At 43.1% G+C, this 14,920-nt stretch overlaps 1 protein-coding gene across 8 annotated transcripts in view; it reads right to left on the minus strand.

Annotated features, from left to right (window-relative positions):
• Nucleotides 1–213: 213 nt before the first annotated feature.
• The window catches only part of GDPD2 (glycerophosphodiester phosphodiesterase domain containing 2), a 70,557-nt gene continuing 55,850 nt past the window's right edge, over nucleotides 214–14,920 (minus strand). For 5 of the 8 annotated variants that reach the window (XM_033945661.1, XM_033945663.1, XM_033945665.1 and 2 more), the window contains exons 13-15: nucleotides 13,694–13,838; nucleotides 7,842–7,924; nucleotides 214–726 (exon numbers count right to left, since the gene is read on the minus strand). In XM_033945661.1, coding sequence (XP_033801552.1) covers nucleotides 540–726; nucleotides 7,842–7,924; nucleotides 13,694–13,838 — 415 coding nt within the window. In that variant the 3' untranslated portion in view covers nucleotides 214–539. Of the gene's footprint in view, nucleotides 727–5,215; nucleotides 5,245–7,841; nucleotides 7,925–13,693; nucleotides 13,839–14,920 lie in introns of all 8 variants that reach the window. The other 3 variants (XM_033945667.1, XR_004539560.1, XR_004539561.1) reach the window with 3 other exon arrangements.

Below are 14,920 nucleotides of genomic sequence, written 5' to 3' on the forward strand. Positions count from 1 at the left end.
GGTCTGACATTGGATGGATTTTATTCAACTTTTGAGATCTGAGCTCAAGAAGCATTACCTGGGCTGGATTTACTAAATGTAGGGGACAACAATCTTTAGTAAATAGGTCCCTCAGTTTGTACCTGGGGCGACAAATGGTAAAGTAACCTGCAAAGGGCATCAAACGAGTCAGCAGGTTTTTAAGGTCAACTTTCCTAATTCAGCTGCTCTAAATCCAAGAGAATGCTTTAATTGTGCCAGAAAATCAGAATCATTCATAGACTCTGACCTACAGCAACTCTGTGTACAAAATAATCTCAGTAAAACATCCTTGGCTTATCAAGTCACAGCTTTGGGGTGTGGTTTTCCAAAAAAGTGCAGCAGAGTTGACATTAATTTTCAAAGAGAAACAATGAGGTGTTTGGAATTTAGTGTCACATGCTCTGAGTCTGGACAGACTAGGCCTCACCATCAGTCACTCTGTGGGCCTGACAGCACTGGGCTTTCACCTCTTCAGCACGATGACATTTGGGACTCTAGGTTTAGCGCTATTAGCTTATCTAATCATTTAGGAGACACCAGGTCGTGCCATTGGCAAAAGGGGACAATAGTAATGTAGTACTCCTCTGAAGCCCCAAAGAACAGATGCGTTGCTGCTGAGAAGTGAGCTGGAACCTCCACGAAGCCTGAAGGAAAGTCACTCCAGAATGCTGTGTATCTGCGTCAGCAAAACAGCTGTCTCTGAGCCTGCAAACACATAAAGACCACATATTTATTGATGAGTGGACTTTCCTGATGCTGTGCAAAATCTAACCCATTTGGAGAAATTGCCCTTGAGAGAAGCCTTGTACTGAGACACCCCTCCCTCTTTAGGCCTTACAATGGAGGCTGTACCCATGTTGGTATGACCTTGAATAGAGCCCTGAAGAAGAAATTCAAGGAAGGAATTTTCCATTCTCTAAAGAATAATAATTAAAAGACAAAGATTGGAAAAGGAAGGTGTCCCCTGTCCCATATAACAGAGCTAAGGGAGTATCTGGTCACTGATGGTGGTACTGTGGGTCTATGGCACCCATGCACCACTGTTTAGCCACAAACGTCACCTGCCACGCCCTCCCCCCTTCAACACAAGCTTCCATGCAAATGGCTCAAAGGCTCTGCACATACGTTTGATTTCAGTGCTGCTGAGTGATCCTTGAGTGCACCTCCCTCCTCCAGGCCAGTACCCAGGGGTCGATGGTTGCTCCCTCAACCACCACTCAGTATGCCATAGTAATGAGTACATGAATCACTAGGCACTTTGGTAATAAATGTGAAAGAAGGATAGTCGTATATACTCTCAGACACAATAGGACATAATCCCACTGCTAACAGTACTTCTTTCAAAAATGCTTTTATAATTGCATCTTTGGGTCCTCAGAGGGCCACCACACACTCAAATCATTTCATTGTGTGGGGCTTTATGCTCCCATTCGTCATTGGGCCCATACTTCTTATTTAAACTTTTTTAAGATAATGTTGAATATAAATACTAAAGTACTTAGCTTTAGGTTAAACGTTATTCGGGGGGGGGGGGGTAGAAATATCCGCCAACATGTTTCGCCCTTACAACTCAGGGCTTTATCAAGACTACGCTAGCGACGTGATGGTGGCAGTAAAATGATTACTAAACACAACGAACGGGTGAGGGAGTCTTGATAAAGCCCTGAGTTGTAAGGGCGAAACATGTTGGCGGATATTTCTACCCCCCCCCCCCCCCGAATAACGTTTAACCTAAAGCTAAGTACTTTAGTATTTATATTCAACATTATCTTAAAAAAGTTTAAATAAGAAGTATGGGCCCAATGACGAATGGGAGCATAAAGCCCCACACAATGAAATGATTTGAGTGTGTGGTGGCCCTCTGAGGACCCAAAGATGCAATTATAAAAGCATTTTTGAAAGAAGTACTGTTAGCAGTGGGATTATGTCCTATTGTGTCTGAGAGTATATAGTAATGAGTACAGCACAAGAACTGGTTACACAGCTTAGCTCAGAGGGTAAGCACTGGAAGAGTTCTTGGGGCAAAAAGAATGTGAACCTAGCTCAAAAGTTGGATTTTGGTACAGAAAATTAAGATCGTATTTGCTTTCAAGAAGCCTTTAGCTGATCCCTTTTAAGTATTAGGACAAAAGTCTGAAGGCAAAACCAAAATAAGAGAAAGAGAAGCAGCCACAGAGCAGAGTGGTGTGATAATTTAGGCTGACCTGTTAATATCATCAGCTAAAATAAAAACCCTCATTCCTTGGACATTGACCTGGGAGGAGAGAGCTAAGGCCCAGGAGGTGGACTAACCAATGATGTCTTGGGCATGAGCCTCCCTAACTGTAGGAGGAATAATGTCCACCCCCCCCCCTTCCCTTGTGTTTCTTCCTTAGTCTGTCTCCGCTGATTGGCCCTAGACAGGGTCCAGCCCAGAGAGCAGGAATTTATATGCCATGCTTCTGGTATAGACCAGCACTGGGTCGTTAACTGTGGTATGTGTGCTTCTCAGGGATTCCTGTATTCCCTGGCCCATACCCATTTCCTATGTTTTCCAGCTGGGTGCGATCCCTGGTTTCAAGCACTTGTGTTCTTGCTCTCCTGTTCTGAGTTTAGGGTTATAAGTCCAGAAAAAGGAGGATGGATTGAGACATGCAGGTTTTACTTCCATTGCTTTCAATCTGTCCTCTTTTCTGGAGCCATAAGGTAACCCTACCCAGCTGGCCCTATGTGGTGTATTCGTGAATTGTTTGTCCATGCTCCTCTCTATGGATCATGCTTCATATTCTATGCCAAAACAAAAACAAGGAAAACTGCAGACGGGCGTACAATGGTGCAGGCAAAGTTTATTGGATAAAATGCGGTTAAAAACATCACCTAGGGGCAAACAAGGCAAAGGACCCGACACGGTCCGTGTTTCAGAAAACACACCTTCATCGGGGGTCCCAAATGAAGAAAGAATCCATTAAAGCCGCAAAAAAGCTTTTTGTCTGTTTGCGAATAACTCCGGGATAAAGTCTATACGTGTGCTGCTAGAAAGTATTCTATGCCTACACACGGATTCCCACAGAGGGATTAGTAAGGAAAATTGCCTATTGATGACAGATAAAGGCCAAATGCCCCTCCAGTCTGACCATCCACAGTATCCATTATTTCCTCCTCTGCCTAAGAAATCCCACCTGGTAGAGAAAGACACAGGGACAAATTTATCCCTGTTCCTGGGAGATCTATCTCCATCCCTGTCTTGTCCCCATTCCTGCAAGCTCTGTTCTCATCTGCACAAGCCTCAAACACTTTAAAATCCATAAGTGTTTGAAGCTTGTGCAGATGAGGACAGAGCTGGCAGGGATGGAGACAGATCCCACGGGGACAGGGACAAATTTGTCCCCGTGTCATTCTCCACATGCCTATCCCAAGCTTTCTTGAATTCACACACAATCTTTGTCTCCATCACCTTTATCAGGTGACTATTCCATGCATCTACCACCCTTTCTGTAAAAAAGTATTTCCTTAAATTACTCCTGAGCCTTTCACCTCTTAACTTCATCCCATGCCCTCTCACTCTGGAGTTTCCTTCCAATTGAAAGAGAATCGCCACATAGGTATTTGAATGTCTCTATCGTATCTCCCCTCTCCCACCTTTCCTCCAAAGTATACAGATTGAGATCTTTAAGTCTGTCCCCATACGCCTTATGATGAAGACCACATACCATTTTAGTAGCCTTCCTCTGGACCGACTCCATCCTTTTCATATCTTTTTGACGGCGCGGCCTCTAGAATTGTACACAATACAATATTCTAAATGAGGTCTCACCAAAGTCTTATACAGGGGCATCAAAACCTCCTTTTTCCTACTGGCCATGCCTCTCCCTATGCACCCTAGCATTCTTCTAGCTTTCGCCGTCACCTTTTCAACCTGTTTGACTAGTGGCATAGTAAAGGGGGGAAAGGCATAGGGGGCACTCCCTGTTCCTTCCCACTCCTCCCATGCTGCGCATGTGCCTTCATTTCCCATTCCATCTGTACCTCTAGCTCTTCGCCGGTGTGAGCAGCTCCAACCTGCTGCTTGTGCCGGCCTTGACATTCCCCTCTGACATTATTTCCCGGTCCCATGACTAGAAAGAGATATCAGAGGTAGAGCTGACACCGGCGCAGGCAACAAGTTGGAGATGCTGCTATGCTGGGGAATCTAAACAGGCATTGAGGAAGGGAAGGGGCTCGCGGGGGGGGGGGGGGTGCCTACCACCCTCACTAAACCAGTGTGCTTGGCCTTGCATTTCTTAGCATTAATTCTTAGCTGCCAATTTTCAGACCATTCTTCAAGCTTCACTAGGTTCTTCCTCAAGTTATTCACACCATTCGGAGTGTCTACTCTCTTGCAGGTCTTGGTATCATCCGCAACGAGGCAAATCTTACCCGACAGCCCTTCAGCAATGTTGCTTGCAAAAATGTTAAAAAGAACAGGCTCAAGAAGTGAACCTTGAGACACACCACTGGTAACATCTATTTCCTCAGAGCGATCTCCATCTTCCACGCAACCAGTTCTTGACCCAGTCTATTACTATAGAGTGAGGGCACTCAGTTGATTTATTAGATACTGTCAAAGGCTTTGCTAAAATCTAAATACATCACATCTAGCACACTTCTCTGGTCACCCAGTCAAAGAAATTGATTAGATATGTCTGACAAGAACTTCCTCTAGTGAATCCACAGTACCTTGGGTCCTCGAATCCACTGGATTCTAGAAATGTCACTATTCTCTCTTTGAAAAGTGTTTCCATGAATTGACTCACCGGCCTCTAGTTCCCTACTTCTTCCTTACTTCCACTTTTGTGGAGAGGGACCACATCCACATCCACCTTCTCCAGTCCTCTGGTTCCACTCCTGATTATGTACACATTTAGGTTGCCTTTTTTTTATTTATGTAAACGCCTCAAAGCCTGATTAGGCAGTATAACAAATTTTTAATGAACTTGAACTCTACAGAAGCACTGAAAAGGTCAACCACCAGAACATCCCTAACTTTCTGGATGTGCCCCATCCGTGTGTGTTGATGCTAGCACTAACTTTATCCAGTTTTTCTGAACACTCCCATGCCCCGGAGGAGGGAAAGGGAGAAAGCAATAATGAGAGGCACTGAGACCCAAGAGAACTCAAGACCAGGAGAGGAGAGAGGCAGAAGGTTGAAAAAGATGGCCGCTTTCACTTCGATTACCTGAAGTGTCTCTCTCCCTGGAACATTGTCTGCAAATGAGAACATTAAGTAGGATCAGCACAAGAGTGAAAGAGTAGCCTGGTGCTTAGAACCAGGGGAAAAGAGATTCAAATCCCACTGCCATTCTGTCCACTTAAGCTACTACTGACAAGGTTAGTCACACGTACATTTCACAGAGCAGATCTAGCCCCTCACTATTAGCAGACCACTTTCCCACATTATTCTTTAGTATTAGCTTCAGCCTCTTAATTCCTTGATTCCGGTGAAGCTTTGGAACATCTAATACTTCTTTTGAAATGATTCCCCTCCTAATGTTTTTGCCACTCCCCATTTACCCTCCTTTTTTATTAATTTTACTTCGATGTATTTTAAACAAACTTTCCCTCCCCTACTTTCCTTCCGTCTCATGTACATTAATCCGAATTTGTCTAGTATTTTTAATATTTGATAAAATATTGCTTTTATTTATCTATTTTAATTGTCCTTTACAATCTTTTTATATTGTACACCGTCTAGACATTTGTTTTGATAGACGGTATATCAAAAATAAAGAAACTTGAATTACTCTGGAAATGCCTCGAAAACCCCCATCTTAGGTAGTGACTCGTGAGTGAATCACCATCGCCCATGAAAAGGCATGAGGCCTAGAACGTACTAAATGGGCCATTTTAATTGAGAGCAGAATCAGCACAAAGTATGTACAGGTCTACAAAAATGCTCTCCCCATTCACAGTTTACGAACCCAGAGCAACTGGACTACAGAGCATCTAGGTCTGAAAACTGATGTTCAGGTCCATGTCTGCAGAATAGCAATAGTACAACACAATGAAAAATATTCCTGCACTTAGGAGCAGACACAGCAGAAGTAAAAAAAAAGGACTTTGCATGGACAAATATCAGTAGAGACCATTGCACTATTTTAACAAGCTCCAAATCAGCAGGAGTTTTCTGCAATTCTGAGATCATTTTCACCCCAGAAAGGTAAACTCTCTCTTTCCCCTCCAAGTCCATATGAGAAGCAGCTATGCCTGACTCAAGGCAGGTGTAAATGTAGACATTTTCCCAGGAATATATTACTCCTGGCGGAATCCTGCGTGACTGCGCAATGCAGAATTTCTACAGAATTGCACAGTTGTATGGAATTCCCTTTTCCTGTGCAAAATCTCGATCGTGTCAGCTTCTTCGGGTCGCAGTATTGGCAGCAATTCCTAAACACTGCTTGTCGTTAACCCAGAAGTCTATCTGTGGCTTGTAGGTTAGTGGTAGGCAGCATGTGAGAGTCATTGCCAATTCCGTGACCTGAAGAAGCAAGCCTTAGAGTACAGGGGAGGAGATGAAGAAAAGTTGCTGGCACAGGGGGAGGGAAGGGGTGAGAGGAAGGAAAGATGCTGGCACAGGGGGAGGAGAGGGAGAGAGGGTGTATGGAGGGGGATAGATTTGACACAAGGCACAAAGAAGGAAGATAGAGAGAGGTGTTGGACATGGGGATTGGTGTGAGGGAGGAAGGGAGGGATACACAGGAGGGGGGAGGGAGGGCGAGAGAGATAAACAGGAGGTGGAGGGGGAGAAGGAGGGAGATGTATCCAGGAGCAGAATGGAGAGATGCCTGGAAATGGGAGTGAGGTAAGAGAGTGGGAGAAATGCTGGACCATGGGGGAGAGTGCAGCAGAAAAGAGATAGGGAGATGTCAGGCTATGAGGGCAGGGAAGGAAGGAGGATAGAGCAGATACTGGGCTATAAGAGTGAAGGAAGGAAGATGCTGAGAATGGTAGAACCCTGATGGGGAGAAGAGGGGTAGAAATATGGTAATGGGGGTCATTGAAGATGAAAGGGAATGGAGGGCTAAAGAAGGAATGAGATGGGCAATGAGAAAGATGATGCAAATTTGATAGGTAGCTGAAAAGTGAAAAAGAAGAGAAGGATAAGAAAGAAGGAGAAAAGAGCTAAAAAGGAATGATCACTATGTCTGAGCAAGTGTAGTGAGGGAATAGACAGGAGAGATTAGAAAAGACAAATGGAGAGCAGCCACTTGAAAGAGAATTAGACGACAGGAAAGCAGAAAAAAGAAACTGGAAGCAACATGATGGAAAAAGAAAACATCCAGACAATAAAGATAGAAGAAAACCATTTATTTTAAATGGAATATGAATAATAATTAGCAAAAATATTGTTTCAATTTTGACAAATAAATTTGCAGCTTTTGCTAGTTTTGTGAGCAGAATTTTGAAATTTTTGCACTTAATTCCACCAGGAGTAATAATTAGCACTGGAAAATACAGAATATAGAATTCTCTAAATGTAGGTTACCAGATTTTGCAAATGGCAGGCCCCATGCCTGCCCCCTCGACCTGCACGAGCAACGAGCGACATCGGACGGCATTTGCACATGTGCTGGTGTGACGTCATGAGGGCACGTGCATGCGTGAATGCCATCCTGACATTGTTCGTTGCCAGAAGCTTTTCAAAACCGGGACAAAGTGTCGGGTTTTGAAAAGCCGTCCAGATCCCCGGACATGTCCTGGGAAATACGGAAGTCTGGTAACCCTATCTAAATGGTGCTGTGTTTAGCTCTGACCCCCACCTCCCCTTTTATCTGTTTGGTATGATCTTGATGTAAAGAACCTACCGCTGGAGGATGAAGGCCCAGAGGATGACGGTGAACGAGATGCAGTCTATGACTATCCAGATCATTTGGTATGTATCTGGGGGCTGAAAGAAAGAAAGAGAAAAAAACAAGGATGAGATTCTGGTGTGCTGGCCCAAGACCCCTCAGGCTCAGTGGTATGAGAGTGTAGAAATTGAAATGAGGTTTCCAGAGGGTGAGCAGCAGAGTCAACCCAGATTGCAGATGGAATTCTGGGATTCTTTCATCATCTTTTCTATTGCTGACAAGTAATGCTCTTTTAAGTCACATGATCTTCCTGAGCCAATCAGGACCTCTATTTCCCATCCATCTATATGGAAACAGAACAGGTCGGTCTAACATTGGATATGCCGAAATCAAATCTAAAGCTTTGTAAGGGGGCAATTTTTCTTACTAAAGCTTGACAATTTGATCAAGTAACCAGTTCCTAGTTTGTTTTAGATTTCAATTTAAGGAACTAGTACTTGCCTGAAAGGCACTTTATTAAGATAGTCCACTTTACCTATCAGCTCTCTGCCCATATATTCCAACTAAATGGTTTACGGCAGGGTTGTCTATCTCTTTTCTAAATATTTGACTACTTGATTCATTTGATTCCTAATAATGTTCAATGTTTAGAACTTTTTGGTAACGCGGTCTATAAGCACAATGTTATGTTATGTTATATTGTTGAACATTGGTCCTCCAAGGCCGAAATGCAGTCGGTTTTCAGTATTTCCCCAATGAATTTACATATATTAAAGAATTTATTAAAGAACAATATATTCACTCATTCTCTTAATCATTACAATACATAAATAAATTTTCAAAATCACCCCACTTATAATACATACAGAGCCCTCCCTATCTTTATCTTATTAAAAAAAAACCCTTGAAGTGTCCATTAGATATAAAATTTGTTTATATTGATAATAATAATAATAACAGTTTATACACCGCAGGACCGTGAAGTTCTATGCGGTTTACATGGATTAAAAGATGCTACAAATTGAGTAGAATTAACAAAGTTAAAAGCTAGTGATTAACAGCTCTAGAGATCAGTTATTGTGGACTAAGATTGTACAGTCAGTTGCCTAAATACTTAAAAAGCTTGATTAGGAGTTTCATTTCATTTCCATAACCTCTTTAAGGTTCATTGTTTATCCCCTCCCTATTGTTTTTACCATAATTTGTCTTCTTTCCTATCAGCAATTTGTATTTCTCTACCCATCCTTTCCTCTCATTTTTACGTTTGTAATGTTAGTCTTTAACATGTTAAGTATGTTTAGTTTTTGCTGTTTTGTTGTTCCCTTAATTTTATGTAATTTTAATGATATATTCATCGCTTAGAAATTTGAGTAAGCGATTAATCAAATATACAATAAACTTGAAACTTGTTTCCTAAATTCCCCATAAGTAGTAAGCATAAGCATTTGTTCCAGATCTTTACCCCATAATGCTGCTTGATGTGAGAAAAGATGTTGATGTTACTTTTAAATTTATATCCTCTAACTGGTGGGGAAACAAAATTCAGATGTGAGCTTCTCTTATGTGCGTTGGTTGTGAGAGAGAAAAGGTCAGTTATATATTTTAGGGTTAAACCGTGTAGTACCTTAAAACAAAAACATCCAAACTTGAACTTCACACATACCTCCATCGGCAGTCAGTATAGAAGTCGGTAGGAAGGTGTTACATGATCGAACTTCTTCAACCCACAAAGTAGCCTGACCGCCGCATTTTGTACCAGTTGCAATCGCCGCATATTCTGGGAAATTGCCAAATAGGCGATCTCTGTCTCGTAGCACCATTCCAATCAGATCTTCATTATCTTTTAGATTAGGAGTTATTGATGGCTTTGAAGCTAGTTTAATTAATTGAAAAGTCCCGCTGTATAATTTTGAATTGGTAATCAATTAATTTACATGAGATCTATTTTCATGCACTGCTTCCATTGTATGTAAATAGATCTTATGGATATTCATTTGGGAAATCCTGTAAACCTAACCTGGCGAGAGTCAAGGTTGGACAACTTTGGTATATCGCCTTCCCTGCAGAGCAGACCATAAGCTACTTATTCCTAACCCTTCCAAGACAAAATTGGTCTAATTGGTGTTGGTTTTTTTAAGGGGGGGGGGGTGCTAGCGCCAGTACTGGAATAAGCTTCCAGTATCTCAGACAACAGAATGAAAGCTCTGACCTTTGTGGCACTCTAGGCAACCATCTAGTATGTGCTCTGGAGCAGTGTTTCTCAACTCGATCCTGGAGTACTCCCTTGCCAGTCAGGTTTTCAGGATATCCACATTGAATTTACATAAACTTGATTTGCATACATTGCCTCCATTATATGCACATTTCTTTCATGCATATTCTTTGTGGATATCTTGAAAACCTGACTGGCAAGGGGGGACTTTAGGACAGAGTTGAGAAAACCTCCTCTGGAGTATGAAAGCTGGCCGGGCTGGCCATACACAGGAAATGAAGACGGAAAACTGACAGGGACGACGGTCAGTCTAGAAGAGGTATGCAGACAGATTAATAGGTTTAAAAACGATAATCCCCGGGACTGGATGGCATCCACCCGAGGGTAATCAAGGAACTGAAAGGGGTTATAGCTGAACTAATAGCCAATCTGTCGATCAAATCGGGAAAGATTTCAGAATCCTAAAAAGTGGCGAATGTTATGCCGATCTTGAAGAAAGGTTCAAAGGGAGATCCAGGAAACTACAGACCAGTGAGTCTGACTTTGGTACCGGGAAAGATGGTAGAGGCACTGATAAAGGACCGCATCATCGATCACCTTGACGGACACAAACTGATGAGGACCAGCCAGCATGGCTTCAGCAAAGGAAGATCTTGCTTGACAAACTTACTGCACTTCTTCGAAGGAGTAAATGGGCAGATAGACAAGGGTGACCCGGTCGACATCATATATCTAGATTTTCAGAAGGCGTTTGACAAGGTCCTGTATGAACATCTACTTCAAAAAATTGCGAGCCATGGAATCAAGGGTGATATACTAATGTGGATTAAAAACTGGTTGGCAGATAGGAAACAGAGAGTGGGGATGAATGGACAATACTCAGACTGGAAAAGCGTCATGAGTGGAGTGCCGCAGGGTTTGGTGCTCGGGCCTGTGCTCTTCAACATATTTATAAACGACCTAGAAATTGGGACGACGAGTGAGGTGATTAAATTTGCAAACGATACAAAGTTATTCAGAGTACTGAGGATACAGAAGGATTGTGAAGACCTACAAAGAGACATAAATAAACTCAAGGAATGGACTGTGAAATGGCAAATGAGTTTCAACGTGGATAAGTGCAAGGTGATGCATGTCGGTAAGAAAAATCATATGCACGAATACAGGATGTACGGTGCTATACTTGGAGAGAGCCCCCAGTAAAGAGACAAGTCAATGAAACCATCTGCACAATGTGCGGCGGCGGCAAAAAGGGCAAACAGAATGCTAGGAATGATTAAGAAGGGGATCATGAACAGATCTGAAAAGATTATCATGCCATTATACTGGGCCATGGTACACCCCACCTGGAATACTGCGTCCAACACTAGTCGCCTTACATGAAAAAGGACATACTACTCGAAAGGGTCCAGAGCAGAGCAACAAAAATGGTTAAGGGACTGGGGGAGTTGCCGTACAATGAGAAGCTAGAGAAACTGGGCCTCTTCTCCCTTGAAAAGAGGAGAATGAGAGGGGACATGATCGAAACATTCAATATATTGAAGGGAATTGACTTAGTAGAGAAAAAGAGATTGTCCACCCTCTCCAAGGTGAAGAGAACGAGAGGAAATTCGCTAAAGTTAGAAGGGAATGGATTCCGTACAAACATAAGGAAGTTCTTCACCCAGAGAGTGGTAGAAATCTGGAACGCTCTTCCGGAGGCTGTTATAGGGGAAAGCACCCTTCAGGGATTCAAGAAAAGGTTAAATAACTTCCTGCTGAACCAGAACGTACGCAGGTAAGGCTAGACTCAAATAGGGAACTGGTCTTTGACCTAAGGGCCACCACGTGAGCGGACAGCTGGGCACGATGTACCACAAGTCTGACCCAGCAGCGTCAAATCTTATGTTCTCATGTTCTTGGGGGTATGTGGCACTGGCCACCACCGAGAATATTGCCTGCCCACCTGTATTGAATTTCCAGTATCGCCGGTAATTTCTTCAATCTAAATATTGGCTAATTTATGTCTATGTTATGAAGTTGGACAGTATGTTTGTTTTGGTGTCTCTTGTGTCTGTGAAAATGTCTAGTTTTTGAGGTACTTGAGGCCTCAGCTTATGAGAATGAAATATCTGCTTTTCTCTCATAATATTGGTCTTCCATCTTGATCTTTTCTTTCATTTTTTAATGTAAGTTGCCATAGTCTGCTGGCAGATTGACGTGATAGCAAATTGAAATAAACTGTAAATGTTAAATGATACAATAAGTACAAAGTCTAGAGTTGCTGTTTGAATGAAATCTGCTATCTTCAATGCAAATGAAATGTTGTGGAAGCTATTCAAAGAAATTAACTAGTTAGCTTTAATTAAATTAGTTTGTCTGTCATTGAGCTAAACTTGTGACTAATATCAATTTATATCACAGTTTACAAAACTCACACAGATTAGGACAGCCATTTGTGAGCAGTCAGACACTCTTAGAAGTTCAAATGTAGTGGGCGGAGCATCACAGGACATCACAGCACCCTAGGTTGTGAGGTAGTTACACTAGGTGGCAGGAAGATGGTTAAGGAGTGCTCTGTCTGTTCCACCCCCTCTTCCAATGGCTCTGTGGCTGACCATCATGCTAATTGTCTAGCTTTGAAAACCCACCGAGGCAGGCACCAGGCTAGCTCTTTTCAGCCTGGCTAAATCCATACATACAGTGCAGAGAAGATTTTAACCCTATTTATTTATTTTTTTGGGGGGGGAAGGGAGGAGTACTGATGCTTCAATGCCTAAAGTTTCGTAGTTAGAAAATAATTTTAAGCATGTAAACCTCTCTTTTATGATAAATACATCATGGTGGTTAATTAGTATGAATCTCCTAGTACTAGCTGGACCTGCCCCAATGCTATTTCTATGTAGAATTAAAGGGACAATTTAGGGAAGAGGAGAACAAACTAAATCAACCCCGCTGATAATCAGCAGGAGTTTTTTGATTAAGTCCCACAGACCACATCCAGGGCCAATATTCACTGGCGTTTAATCAAAGAGTTCTGCTCAATACCTGCCCTGACCACCGTGGAGCCAGTTTGGGGGCAGCATGACAGATAGCTAGACAGATCAGACTGCTTAACTAGGAGACCTAACCTGACTGAACAAATATCCACATACTGGAGCTATCAGTGGTGCCCAAATAACTCCCAGCAGCCACTGATGACCTGAACATGGCCTAGCACTGAAAATGCAGGTCTAAATCAGTCTATGGCAACCAGCATTTATAAAAATGCTGACTGTCATGAGATGAATATTGACTTAAAAGTTTCCTTGCAACATGTTTACCCATACAACCTGGCTCAAAATTGTGCTGCCAGGGCGGTAACAAAAAATGTAGAAGCCCAGGTCAAATGGCAAGATCTGTGATCTCCTACACTGTCTCTGCCCACAGCCCTATCTTCTCATTGTACCCAACCTCCAACCTGTGAGTTTCTGCCTCTTAATGTAGAGACTGAGCTGAGCTAGAGGACCATCCCTCCCCTCAGTGCTGATTCTTCTCCTCTTACACCAGCGGATTTCTTCTGCTTCCTTCTTTCCCTGCATGAGATATTTCTCCACTCGCTCCCTCCTCTGAAACTGCATCATACCATCCCTTCCTCTGGTTTCCTCAGTGTAGAACGGCAGTGTCTCTTTCTTACTATGAGCCAGCTGGGCTTCTTCAGCTGCTGAAGGATATGGCAGGCATTGGTAGTGACAGAATCCACACCTGCACACCAGAGCATTGAGAAAAGCCACGGTTTGTCCACCACATACAGGTTCACCTTTACATCCTTCTGATACACTCTGTGGGGAGAGCAATTTATATCATTTTCTTTAATGGGTTTTATATGTTGTTCAATAGAGTGCACAAATTGACAAACAGTGGAGTGACATAGTGAGGGTGAGAGGCGCCCCTTCCTTTCCATCGTCTCCAGCCCCTCTTGCCATGCACGTACTGCTTCCCTTCCCCCATACCTCTGTAACGTTCCTGGCACAAGCAGCAACCCCCAACGCTGTTGTGCCAGCGTTGGCTCTTCCTCTAATGTCACTTCCTAGGTGGGGGTCCAGGAAATGTTGTCGGAGGAAGAGCTGATGCTGGTGCGCTAGAAGGCTGGGGTTTGCTCCAGGAATGTTACTGAGGTCGGGGGAAGGAAAATTGCACACACATGCAGCAGTGGGGGGTGGGGAAGGAAGACGGGTGGCCTTTGCCCTCACCAAGACGTCGGCAGGGGCTACCCCCCCCTTACTGAACAGTGGTACACAGCGAAACTAGCTGAATACAATACCAAACCATCAAACACATAGATGATTCCTTAGCCAAGTATCTGAATCTGCATTTAAAATCCATTAGAAATGTCTTCGAAAAGTGCTCAGAATCGAGCTTCCAATTCACGCTCATTGTCGCATAGTGACTCTTGCTACGCTGCATCCTTAGAACTTTAGGCAGCTTTAGACCTAAAGAATCACTCTCTTGTTCTCTCACAATAACTGGGAAACCTGCCATTAAACAGCTTTACTTTGGTGTACCCTACGTTCAGTCCTATCTCCAACCCTGAGTCCCTTAGCATTACTAATTCAAGAGGCCGGAATATCATTTTGCATATATGCAGATGATATTCTGCTTCTTTCCGATAGTCCTGACATTACACCCCTTCAAAACAGTCTTATTCAACTTGATAAATGGCTCAGTGATCATCATTTACCCCCCCCCCCCTTCCCCCACTTTTACTAAGCTGTGGTAGAGGTTTCTACCAAGGCCTGAGACACTAAATGTTCCTACACTCACAGAATTCCTATGAGCGTTGCAGCATCTAGCACTCTGGCCCATGGTAGAAATCGCAGCTTAGTAAAAGGGGTCCTTAGAGCTAAACCGTGGCTGTCCTGCT

The sequence above is a fragment of the Geotrypetes seraphini genome, chromosome 5, assembly GCF_902459505.1.
Source record: "Geotrypetes seraphini chromosome 5, aGeoSer1.1, whole genome shotgun sequence".
Lineage (NCBI taxonomy): Eukaryota > Metazoa > Chordata > Amphibia > Gymnophiona > Dermophiidae > Geotrypetes > Geotrypetes seraphini.